Consider the following 13,770-nt stretch of genomic DNA (forward strand, 5'->3'; position numbering starts at 1 on the left):
TTTTGAAGTTCAATCATCATATTCAGCCATATCATAATTCTGGTCTTTCCGTCCAAAATTTAAGACCTCTTGAAATCATAATTTAGACTTTCTTGTACAGTTTAAGACTTTTTAAGGCCTTAAATTTGATACAACTAAATTTAAGACCCCTTTTTAAGACCCCGCGGAACCCCTGTAGTTATATGCTTACAAATTAAGGTTTAAACCGTAAATCTCGGTACCGCACTAATTGTGTTTTCACTGCATTTTGGATATTAATATTTTGCATAGTGGATAGTTTCAGCAATTCAATTGATCAGCTGCAAAAATATTTATATATATATTAGGGGTAAAAAAAAGGCGGAAGGCAAAAAAAAGGAGAAACATAAACGGAACAAACTATCCCCACAGCATTTAGACAGACATTACCAATGGATTTAAACAAGGGAAAAGACATCACCGCTGCGATTGTTACATTTACGTTATAGCCACAGATACGAGACCTTACTCTGTAGTGGAAAACGCAGGTTTTAAGAACATGCTTAATGTAATTGAGCCCCATTACAATATTCCTTCACGAGCCCATTTCAGCCAGACCGTAATTACTGCTTTGTTCCAAAAAACATAAGCCCAAATAGAGAACCAATTGAGTAAAAACACACTCAATATAAAGAGTTATAGAGTTCCATATAAAAAGAGTTCCATCTCTGTATTTGTTCATAACTAATACAACAATATAACATTTTCTTTTTTTTTTAATAAGGAGCTGTTTTTGTTTTATACAGTATGCTGCTAATAAAACACCATAGAAGATGGGTAAAGAATAGCTCCATCATTCTTCAATGTAAAAAAAAAAAAAAATCATACTTTGTTTGTTTTTAATAAAATATATATATTTTTTTTAAATCAAGGAAATTTGTCTGTCAATTTTTTCTTTTTGCTGTATCTAAAACTAAAATTTCCTATGAATATAATTAGTTCCCCTTGAGCTAAATTTACCTATTTACCTTAGAAGAGTCCATAAAAATGTTGCAATATATGTCAGTTTGTGTGTGTGCGCGCTCTGTCATCTTACCAGAATGTCTCTCTTTTCTGGCTGTGTGTTGGAGCTTAGCTCCGGAGGATCGAGAGCAAGGTGACTTGGTGCAGGAACTGTGAACAGAAGGAGCATTTCGACACACTTCCTGGTGGTATTCAAGCTCCTACACAAAGACATAAAACAGTTACAAAATAAAACAATAATAACTACATTTGAACATCTTTGAGTATTCTTAAGGTTTTCATCTTTTGCTTTGTTTAAATTAATTAGATGCTTTAAATTATGACACTCAGCACTCGCATATCAGATAGATTTATATATAAAAAAAATAAAAATACCCGCACAGTGCCATATTTGTTATGTAGCCACCACTTTCTTAATGAGCTTACTGTGTTTTAAATTATGGCAGGCACTTCTGGTTTAGGTAAGCTGGACTCAAAAAGATGAAAACAAATCAACTTAAATCATAGTTACACTACAAAAAAAAAAGGCAGTTTGACTGTAGAGCTGAAAAATTTCCTCCATGTTCTTTTTTCAGACAAAATAATAACACAAAGCTTGGTCTTATTTAGTTTGCTGCGTTCTTTTCCTCTTGATTATTAGCTTTTGGGGTTCCTTTTTTAAGTTAAGCTCTCAACATTGAGTCGGAGCTGACGTGGTGGGAAAACTCCCTTTCTTCGAAAATGCTGAAGCCTGACTGAATCATGCTATTGAACCTGCAATAGCCAATAGCGCTCACTTAAGCCATGTCCATTTGTCAAAATGTTTTGATTTTTAACCATTCTCAGGATATGAATTATTGATATCAACAATTACATTTTCACTAGTTAAAATGTTTATTCTTGATATCGGGAATTAAGATTTATACTAGTAACAATAGCAATTTTGGATATGAGTAATTGCATTTCCACTAGTAACAATGTTAATTCTTGATATCAACAAAGCCATTATCACTACTAAAAAAATATTATTCTTTATATCAATAATTTATATCCTGGGAATGGCAATAGGTAAGCCATTTTGACTTTTATTCATTCGCAGGATATGAATTCTTTATACAGTATGTGTAAGGAGGAAGTAAAACAGCAATAACATTAAGATACAACATTGTAACATCTTTAAAAAATATTAAAACATTTACAGTGAGTTAATTTCAAAACGTGAAACGTGGTGGGTATAGATACATTTTTTAAATCTAGATTAATCTCACTGTGATCTTGAAATTAATCTAGATTAAAATGGCTTATTCGAATTCTGCCGAAGGCATTCAGAATATGTGTGTTACCGAAATAAAACTGACAAACAGTAAGTCTTTGAGAAGGGGTATATATCAAGCTAGGTGGTTCATTAGAAAAGGGGCTCATCTCCTATTTCGAAAATGCATCACAAAGTGCTTGAAAAAACAAACTTATGCCTGTTTCACACCAATTTATAAGTTTTTTTTTTCAAGTTTGTAGGTGTCAAGGTACAGAAACCAAATACTTAAATGTAAAATAGCACTGGATAGTCTTCAATGTAAAAATGAAATATACAATCAAACCTACATTTATTCAGACACCTTCAACATTTCTCACATTATTACAGTTTTGCTATATATATCAAAAATTATATCTGGTGTCTGAATAATTTTTGGTTTGACTGTTAAAACTACAAAGTAATGCAGTCAAGAGCAGTGAGTGATTTTCATTTTAATTTTCTTGGATTAACATTACAGCAGCTGGTAGCTAAATTAGGCGCGGTCGCTTTAAGAGACCATGAACGCATCTGATATAATATACACATCCCATTTTTTTCCTCAACTGTTTACTTTCACTTAAGAAATAACTGACAGTTTTTTCGAGTATTATTTCCAAGGTGGATATTTTGACATATTTTGTATGTATTTGTCGGCACAAGAGCAAAAATAAGCAAAATCAATGTTCAAGTGTTTTGAGACGCCATTCTCTGCATGAGCCCTGAACACCAGAACACCGCGAGTACTGAATTGGGCTCTTTCACATCTTTTTTTTTGTTCAAACTGCGATTTGTATTTGTTAGTTCAGGTGCAGGAGGGACTTCGAGGAGAACTTTGCAGAAGAGAGCTTGGTTGTGTCGCTGTACGTGATACGCAGCCCTCTCTCTCTCTCCAAACCGAACACAGCGCGAGTAACCAGCTACTCTGTTTAGCTTTTCCGCGTCTTGTGTTTGGATGCTTTAATGTTTAAATCGACAAGCGGACATGCTTAAAAACACGTGAAAAAGATAAGCTTTCGTGACGATGCGCAGCAGTGGCCCGTCAACTGTCCTGTGCATCTTTTTAGATGTCGGTTATATAAAATATCAAGGTGAAAGTCATCATAGCTTGCTTAGTAAAGACCCAGCTCCCAACCCAACTTTTAGAAAATATTAACGGCGATATTTTTTTTTATCACCCGTTAAGATTCTCGCGTTAACGCAGCACATTAACGCCGATAACGGCCCACCACTAGTGTGTATATATATATCAGGGATGGAAATTAACTTTTTCGTCCACCGGCCACTGTGGCTGGTGGATTTCAAAATCTACCAGCCACTTTCTTGTTTTTAACCGACAATGTGTAACTGCATGTGAAAATACAACAAGATCTACAATATTTAAGCAGTTTATTTAATCTCAAATCTCAATAAAATACTGACATTTTCTCTTTCAGTGATGCTCAAGATGCTTCTAGATCAAAGACCCATCTCTTTAACCTGGTTTACACATAACATACTAATATGCTTTTAAAATCCAAATCCGTTAAAGGATTTTTAGGCTGCATTAATTAGATAAACCGGAACCGGGAACACTTCCGATAACACCTGATGTACTTGCTACATCAGTAGAAGAATGGCATCTATGCTAATATTAGTCTGTTTCTCTCTTATTCCGAAGTCACTGTAGCAACCAGATCCAGTCTGTATCCAGATCAGAGGGTCACTGCAGTCAACTGGATCCAGTACGTATCCAGACCAGATGGTGGATCAACACCTAGAAATGACCTCTACATCCCTGAAAGACAGCAGAGACCAGGACAACTAGAACCCCAGATACAGATCCCCTGTAAAGACCTTGTCCCTAGCATTTAGCAGACGCTTTTATCCAGGGATTTCCAGGCATTTTTTTTTTTTTTTTTTTATATATATCATGGAACTTATGTCAGTATCATTTCAGTGAGGTTTAAACGTGGCGGTAAGGCGAATGTAATGCCTTGGCTTCATGGTTAAAAGTGGCATCATCATCCAACGGAACTACGTTTGTATCTTTAGTCCAAATCTATGCACACTCCACACTCCAGATCAGCAGGTGGCTGTAATGCATCTTTACGCTGGTTTGCCAAACCGCCATAAAACCCTAGTAGAAGACGACGGAACTGCGTCATGACATTGTTTAACAAACTTTTGTCGCAAACCTGCTTTTTAGATGCAACACTTTGGATGCATCCTGCTTTTAGCGTCTTCGCCTGAAAATATATTGGTTAAAGTCACGCGGTCTGTGCCGCTAGAGGAAGCGGCCTCAAACTGCCACTCTGCCGGAACACCGAGGTGGACAGCTGAGCCGCGGCGGGAAGGGAGAGAGGCTTGCTGCGGTGAGAACTGAGGTTCGGCCCAGGCTGGTTGGATTCCTGCTGCTGCAATCCAGCGCTCGAAGAGAGCTCGGTCTCAGGTGGCACGATCGTTGTGTTGAATGAGGCGAGCTCGGAGCTTGCACTGTCTATTGGCCACGACGTGTGGCTTGGCGAGGAGAGCAGCTGTCGCGATGACGCTTAATGCTGCTCAACGGTCGTGTTTGGCTGGGTAGAAATGATCTCGGGTCCGGCAAAAGCAACAGGTCTTATAAATCCCCGGTGTAGCTGTCTTCATTGGTACAAAAATTAGGTCTGTGATAAGGTGACAGATGAAGCGAACCAGCATGCTGATAAACCGTCAATGGATAGAGGTAAGTCAGCGATATTTATACTATGGGATTGATTACTTGATTATGGTCCACCAGTGTCGATTAGGCTAAGTTTCTGACGCGCTCCTCCTGAATCTTGTTAATAAAAACGTCATTTAAAGCGCTATATAAATAAAGGTGACTTGACTCAAAAATGTTAGGTTTTGAAACAGCCGACTCTTGATGAAGTAGCTCATTCTCTCAACTCAACTAAATAACTTTTTTATTTATTTACAAGTGATTTACAAGCGATTTATTTTTTTATTTACAAGTGAGTGGCTTTAGTAAAAAAGTGAACGGCGAGAAATGTGCATTTTAAGTTGTAAATATAAGTGGAACATGTAAAAGTCATTTATATCTTCCAATCTTCCTGCATGTTGTGTCCTACTGCCAACAGGTGGCGCTAGTTATATTATAACTAAATTCTGGCCTTTACATGTTTTCAGGCTATGACTCTTTCCAAATATCTGAAGTTTGGAGAAGATTGGACATTTTATGCCTAAGTTACAACAAATTCTATTCCCATGGAGAGACATCAAATTTTGTCACAGCGCCATGGACACACCCTTTAACAAAAACTCAAGATCTCCACAATTTAACCTTAAAAAGACATTTAGATTAGACTGACCAAAATAAAATGTTGATGTCATTACATTTCTAGGAGTAGTTTGTTACAAAGTACAACATGTCACTTCCTGTTGCCAGCAGGTGGCGCTATGGCTATAACTGAATATTTGCATTTAGATCTGTTCAGGTCAGGAGTCTTATCCAACATCTGAAGTTTGAGGCAGATTGGACATTCAGATTTTGTACCAAGATACTTTATCGTAGGTATTGGTGTGTTGCATGTGTGTACTGATTTTCGTACATGTACGTGAAACATAGCTCAAGGCGCACTACGTTGAAACTGTGTAGGTGGCGCTGTCGAGCCATTTTGCCACACGCGATGGTGAGCAATATTGGCCTTCAGCTGTGTTCAGGCCAGGACTCTTATCAAACATGTGAAGTTTGGGGAAAATCAGACATTTTATGCCTGAGTTACAAATTATATTCCCATGGCGAGACATCAAACTTTGTCATGGCGCCAAGGACACACCCTTTATCGAAAACTCAAGATATTCACAATTCACTATCGCAAAGGCATTTAGATTAGACTGAACAAGATAAAATGTTGATTTCATTAAATTTCTAGGAGTAGTTCATTGCAGCGTAAAGAATTCACTTCCTGTTGCCAGCAGGTGGTGCTATGACTAACTTAATTTTGGAATGTCAATCTGTTCAGGTCAGGAATCTTATCGAACATTGCTGAGTTAAAGCAACTTCATTTTTCATGGCGAATCATCGAAATTCGCCAGGCTGCCACGGTCACACCCTTAAACGAAAACTCTAGATCTTCGCAATTTAACATCGCAAAGGCCTTTATATTACACTGACAAACTTTGGTGTTGATCTGTATAAATCCCTAGGAGGAGTTTATTAAAGTACAACCCCTGAAAATGGCAAAAACAACAAAATTTTTGCTGAGAAAAATAATAACTGACTTCCTGTCGGGATTCAGATTTTGTACCAAGATACTTTTTTGTAGGTATTGGTGTGTTACATGTGTGTACCGATTTTTGTACATGTACGTGAAACATAGCTTGAGGCGCGCACTGTTGAATGTGTATAGGTGGCGCTATTGAGCCATTTTGCCAGACCCAAGGAATATTGGCCTTCAGATGTGTTCAGGCCAGGACTCTTATCACACATGTTAGCATGGTTTAAATCGTACTTATATGACCGCCATCAGTTCGTAGCAGTGAATGAAGATGTATCATATCGATCACAAGTGCAGTATGGAGTACCTCAAGGCTCAGTACTAGGGCCGCTACTCTTCACGCTTTATATGTTACCCTTGGAAGATATCATCAGAAAACATGGTGTTAGCTTTCACTGTTATGCTGATGATACGCAGCTCTATATTTCCTCGCAGCCCGGTGAAACACACCAATTTGAAAAACTAATGGAATGCATAGTCGATATAAAAAATTGGATGACAAGTAATTTCTTACTGCTAAATTCAGAAAAATACAGAGGTGTTTATCATAGGGCCTAAAAACTCTGCTTGTAATAACCTAGAACACTGTCTAAGACTTGATGGTTGCTCTGTCAATTCTTCATCATCAGTTAGGAACCTAGGTGTGCTACTTGATTGCAATCTTTCCTTAGAAAGTCGCGTTTCTAGCATTTGTAAAAATGCATTTTTCCATCTCAAAAATATATCTAAATTACGGCCTATGCTCTCAATTTCAAATGTAGAAATGTTAATCCATGCATTTATGACTTCAAGGTTAGACTATTGTAATGCTTTATTGGGTGGTTGTTCTGCATGCTTGGTAAACAAACTACAGCTAGTCCAAAATGCAGCAGCAAGAGTTCTTACTAGAACCAGGAAGTATGACCATATTAGCCTGGTCCTGTCCACACTGCACTGGCTCCCTATCAAACATCGTATAGATTTTAAAATATTGCTTATTACTTATAAAGCCCTGAATAGTTTAGCACCTCAGTATTTGAATGAGCTCCTTTTACATTATACTCCTCTACGTCCGCTACGTTCTCAAAACTCAGGCAATTTGATAATACCTAGAATTTCAAAATCAACTGCGGCAGATCCTTTTCCTATTTGGCGCCTAAACTCTGGAATAACCTACCTAACATTGTTCGGGAGGCAGACACACTCTTGCAGTTTAAATCTAGATTAAAGACCCATCTCTTTAACCTGGCATACACATAACATACTAATATGCTTTTAATATCCAAATCCGTTAAAGGATTTTTAGTAAACCGGAACCGGAAACACTTCACATAACACCGTACTTTCTACACCATTAGAAGAATGGCATCTACGCTAATATTTGTCTGTTTCTCTCTTGTTCCGAGGTCACCGTGGCCACCAGATCCAGTCTGTGTCCAGATCAGAGGGTAACTGCAGTCACCCGGATCCAGTACGTATCCAGACCAGATGGTGGATCAGCACCTAGAAAGGACCTCTACTGCCCTTAAAGACAGCGGAGACCAGGACAGCTAGAGCCCCAGATACAGATCCCCTGTAAAGACCTTGTCTCAGAGGTCCACCAGGACAAGACCACAGGAAACAGATGATTCTTCTGCACAATCTGACTTTGCTGCAGCCTGGAATTGAACTACTGGTTTCGTCTGGTCAGAGGAGAACTGGCCCCCCAACTGAGCCTGGTTTCTCCGAAGGTTTTTTTCTCCATTCTGTCACCGATGGAGTTTCGGTTTCTTGCCGCTGTCACCTCTGGCTTGCTTAGTTGGGGTGACTTCATCTACAGCGATATCATTGACTTGATTGCAAATAAAAACAGACACTATTTCAACTGAACAGAGATGACATAACTGAATTCAATGATGAACTGCCTTTAACTATCATTTTGCATTATTGAGACACTGTTTTCCAAATGAATGTTGTTCAGTGCTTTGACGCAATGAATTTTGTTTAAAGCACTATATAAATAAAGGTGATTGATTGACATGTGAAGTTTGGGGAAGATCGGATATTTTATGCCTGAGTTATAACATCTTTTATTCCCATGGCAAGACATCGAACTTCGTCACAGCGCCATGGACACGCCTTTCAACGAAATCTCAAGATCTTCGCAACTTAATATCACACAGGCCTTTAGATTAGACTGACCACAAAAAAGACATTGATGTCAAAATTTCTATGAGTAGTTTGTCGCAGTGTAAAATATGTAACTTCCTGTTGCCAGCAGGTGGCGCTATCATTATAATGAAATATTGGTCTTCAGGTGTCTTCAGGCCAGGACTCTTATCGAACATGTGAAGTTCGGGGAAGATCGAACATTTTATGCCTGAGTTACAACAACTTCTCTTGCTGTGACGAGACATCAAATTTTGTCATGGCACCATAGACACGCCCTTCAACAAAAACTGAAGATCTCCACAATTAAACATCGCACAGGCCTTTAGATTAGACTGACCACAAAAAAAGTCATTGATGTCAAAAAATTCTAGGAGTAGTTTGTCGCAGCGTAAAACATGTCACTTCCTGTTGCCAGCAGGTGGCACTATGACTATAACTGAATATGGGCATGTAGATCTGTTAAAGGCAGAAGTCTTATCTAACATGTGAAGTTTGGGGCAGATTGGACATTGTATGTCTGAGTTACAGCAACTTCATTTTTCATGGCGAAACATCAAAATTTGTCAGGCCGCCATGGACACGCCCTTTAACAAAACCTCAAGATTTTCGCCATTCAACATCGCAAAGGCCTTTAGATTTAACTGACCAAGTTTGGTGTTGATCTGAATCTCTAGGAGGAGTTCGTTAAAGTACAACCCCTGAAAATGGCAAAAACAACGCCAATTTTGCAGAGAAAATTCTAAATAACCGACTTCCTGTTGGGATTCGGATTTCGTACCAAGATACTTTTTTGTAGGTATTGGTGTGTTACATGTGTGTTACAGGATATTACGGAGCCCCGCACATCACCTGTAGGAAAAAAAAAAAAATCCGTCCCCTCAGTTTATAAACCGTACTCACGAATTCATAAACTGTTCCCTCAGTTTAACAAATCATACCCACGGATTAACAAACCGTGCCCAAGAAATCCCAATCTGTGCGTAAACCGTACCCTCGGTTGTAGAATCCGTGCCCACGAATTCATAATCCGTGCGCACGCTTTCGCAATCCGTTCCGTCGGATTTGTAAACTGACGCGCATTTGTAGCTCCGCCCCCACCGGCAGATTCATTTCTGTTTATTAAACATTATTTTTCATAGTATTCAATTAGTCTTTGAGCGTTTATTTTACATTAATCACCAATAGGATAGGACACAACCGCCTGTGTTTTATGGCCAAAAAAATAAATGCTAAAAAGAAGAAGAAAATAAGGGTAAAAAGCAATACAAAACAAGTAATATGCCGGTTATGTTTTTATTCCTTTTCTCTCTAACTGAATGCAGTGTTATTTTTGGCCTCATTATTTAATAATAACATTAACAATGAAACATGCATCTAACTCCGGCAGGTGGGGTGGGGTGGATGGAGCTTAGTATAATAAAATCACAAAAATAAGTCTTCATGCATGTTAAGAAATAATTGTACACAAGCATGCTAAGCTATGGTTTACAAAATCTGAGCGCACGGACTGGAAATTAGTGGGCACGATTTGTTAAACCGAGGGAACAGTTTATGAATTTGTGAGTACGGTTTATAAACTGAGGGGACGGATTGCAAAACCGTCGCCACGGATTTATTTTTTTTCACCTACAGGTAACATACGTGGCCCCGTAGAATATCAACAGAGAAACAAAGAAAATAAAATTTAATGCCAAATGGCTGATGGGTCATGAATGGCTTGTGTTTGATCACAAGAATGTCGTAATGCTTTGTCAGGATTGCCGCATGTAAGTTACGAGAAAGAAAAAAAAAAAAAGCAAGCAATTTCGTGGTGGGAACTAATCATTTTAAATTTGAGTCAGTGTATATTTTGTTGTATGCATTGTACTTTATATGTGTTTTTCATGCCAACAATGTTAATAAAATGATCAAATTCATTCAGTGGCACTCATCATTTGTTATTTTTTTTCCGAAAAAAAAAAATGGCTAGTGGAAATTATGATTGGCTGGTAACTTTAGAAAGGTACCATCCACATTGGCTGGTGATCAAAAAAGTTAATTTAGAACCCTGGTCATGGGTGTTTGTCCGGAACAGAATACCTATCACACGTGTGAAGTTTGGGGAAGATTGGACATTGCTTGCCTGAGTTACAGCAACCTTTTTCACTACATTATTAGCATGCTTTAGGACTTAGCTAAGTGTTGCTAGCATGTATTAGTATGTATCTAGTATGTTGCCAGCCTATTTAACACTTGTTTACACTTTTTAATATGTTCCTAGGAGTCTGTAATAGTGGTAACCATGTCACTTCCTGTTACCAGCAGGTGGCGCTATGACTATAACTGAATTTGGTCATGGGTGTTTGTCCGGAACAGAACACCTATCACACGTGTGAAGTTTGGGGAAAATAGTGAGAGTGATAGATAGTGAAGTGACATTCAGCCAAGTATGGTGACCCATACTCAGAATTTGTGCTCTGCGTTTAACCCATCCGAAATGTATGGTGACCCATACTCAGAATTTGTGCTCTGCGTTTAACCCATCCGAAATGCACACACACAGAGCAGTGAACACAAACACACACACTGTGAGCACACACCCGGAGCAGTGGGCAGCCATTTATGCTGCGGCGCCCGGGGAGCAGTTGGGGGTTCGATGCCTTGCTCAAGGGCACCTAAGTCGTGGCATTGAAGGTGGAGAGAGAGCTGTTCATGCACTCCCCCCACCTACAATTCCGTCCGGCCCGAGACTAGAACTCACAACCCTTCGATTGGGAGTCCAACCCTCTAACCATTAGGCCACGACTTCCCGGACATTGCTTGCCTTTTTTACAGCAACTTCCTTTTTCACTGCCTTAGTGGAATGCTTTAACACTTAGCTAAGTGTTGCCAGCATGTATTAGTATGTATCTCGTACGTTGCCAGCCTATTTAACACTTATTGATGCTTTTTAATATGTTCCTAGGAGTCCATAACAGTGTTAACCTTGTCACTTCCTGTTACCAGCAGGTGGCGCTATGACTATAACTGAATTTGTTCATGGGTGTTTGTTCAGAGCAGAACACCTATCACACATGTGAAGTTTGGGGAAAATCGGACATTGCTTGCCTTTTATACAGCAACTTCCTTTTTCACTGCCTTAGTATAGGTGGCGCTGTCGAGCCATTTTGCATCGAAATTCGCCAGGCCACCACGGACACGCCCTTTAATGAAAACTCAAAATCTTCGCAATTTAACTTCGCAAAGGCCTTTAGATTAGACATACCAAATTTGGTGTTGATCTGAATAAGTCTCTAGGAGGAGTTTGTTAAAATACAACTCATGGAAATGGCAAAAATGACACAAAATTTGCTCATAATATTAAAAATAACCGACTTCCTATTGGGTTTAGAATTTTGCTCCAAGAGTCTTTTTTGTAGGTATTAGAGAGTCACATGTGTGTACCGATTTTCATACATGTACGTGAAACATAGCTCGAGGCGCACACCGTTGAACGTGTATAGGTGGCGCTGTTGAGCCATTTTGCCACACCCAATGGAATATTGGCCACCAAATGTGGGCAGGTCAGTACTCTTTATCAAACATGTGAAGTTTGGGAAAGATCTGATATTTTATGCCTGAGTTATAACATCTTTTATTCCCATGGCGAGACATCAAACTTCGTCACGGCGCCATGGACACGCCTTTTAACCAAAACTCAAGATCTTCACAATTTAACATCGCACAGGCCTTTAGATTAGACTGACCACAAAAAAGACATTGATGTTGTAAAATTTCTAGGAGTAGTTCGTCGCAGTGTAAAATATGTCACTTCCTGTTGCCAATAGGTGGCGCTATGACTATAATTGAATATGGGCATGTCAATATGTTCAGGGTCGGAGTCTCATCAAACATGTGAAGTTTGGGGCAGATTGGACATTGTATGTCTGAGTTATAGCAACTTCCATTTTTCATGGCGAATCATTGAAATTCGCCAGGACGCCACAGATACGCCCTACAACGAAAACTCAAGAACTTCGCAATTTAACATCGCAAAGGCCTTTAGATTAGGCATACCAAATTTGGTGTTGATCTGAATTAATCTCTAGGAAGAGTTCGTTAAAATACAATGCATGGAAATGGCAAAAATGACAAAAAATTTGCTCATAAAATAAAAAATATCTGACTTCCTGTTGGGTTTACAATTTTGCTCCAGGGTCTTTTTTGTAGGTCTTGGTGTTACATGTGTGTACCGACTTTCATGAATGTACGTGAAACACAGCTCGAGGCGCACTCTGTTGTAATTTAACAGGTGGCGCTATCGAGCCATTTTGCCACACCCACTTCTGAAACCTATATCAGATGTACATTTTTGCCAGTCCTGATGCGTGTGCAAAGTTTTGTGAGTTTTTGGAGCATGTTTAGGCCCTCAAAAATGCGACTCATTACGGAGAAGAAGAAGAAATATAGCTGCAAGCAGCGATGGCGGGCTCAAGCCACCAATGCCATCGCCACCCCCGGTGGCATCAGGTAAACTGTGCCCAGCGGGCACATGCATTCACAATATCCCTCTGGCAGTGAAGTTTTAAGGGATATGGCAGTTAAAGGGTTAATCCGAATCATCTAGACTTTAAAATCACATTCACATAACTATATATATATATATATATATATATATATATATATATATATATATATATATATATATATATATAAATAACTTTAGTAACACTTTACAATAAGATTTCATTTATAAACATTATGTTAACATGAATAATATTTATATAGCATTCATTCATGTCAGTTAATATTCCAAACTTAAACATTAAAACATTGTTTTATTGTGATTTTTTTCCAAGCACATTTTACCAATTCCAAACCATATCAATCTTAATAACTACCATTATTTTCTATTTAATCATTTATGAGTGCTATACAATAGTCCAGGAAAGCTGGAAGAGAAAAACACCTTATATTCATGTGTGCAGAATTATTAGGCATGTTTTCTTTTACAGATGAAATGCGCTAAAAAAAGAGTTTTAACTCAAACTGTTTTAACTCAAAGTCGAAAATTATGAAATACCCATGAGAAATATCAAACACAAATGCAATACAGAAATGGATAAATTAAGACTTGACCATTGTACAAAAATGCTGTCAGGGTCATGAGGTCAGAAAAGAAGAAGAAAAAAA

The 13,770-nt window shown here is 38.5% G+C and overlaps 1 protein-coding gene across 15 annotated transcripts in view; it reads right to left on the bottom strand.

The window, feature by feature from the left end:
- LOC128016245 (centrosomal protein of 95 kDa) overlaps nucleotides 1-13,770 on the bottom strand; it is a 233,500-nt gene that overhangs the window by 130,791 nt on the left and 88,939 nt on the right. For all 15 annotated transcript variants that reach the window (XR_008184107.1, XR_008184105.1, XR_008184106.1 and 12 more), the window contains one exon: nucleotides 1,055-1,181. Coding sequence is in view for 10 of the 15 variants with exons in the window: in XM_052600760.1 (XP_052456720.1) it covers nucleotides 1,055-1,181 (127 nt within the window). In the remaining 5 variants the exon portion in view is untranslated. The remainder of the gene's footprint in view (nucleotides 1-1,054; nucleotides 1,182-13,770) is intronic.

Source organism: Carassius gibelio, chromosome A6 (genome assembly GCF_023724105.1).
Source record: "Carassius gibelio isolate Cgi1373 ecotype wild population from Czech Republic chromosome A6, carGib1.2-hapl.c, whole genome shotgun sequence".
In the NCBI taxonomy this organism is placed as follows: domain Eukaryota; kingdom Metazoa; phylum Chordata; class Actinopteri; order Cypriniformes; family Cyprinidae; genus Carassius; species Carassius gibelio.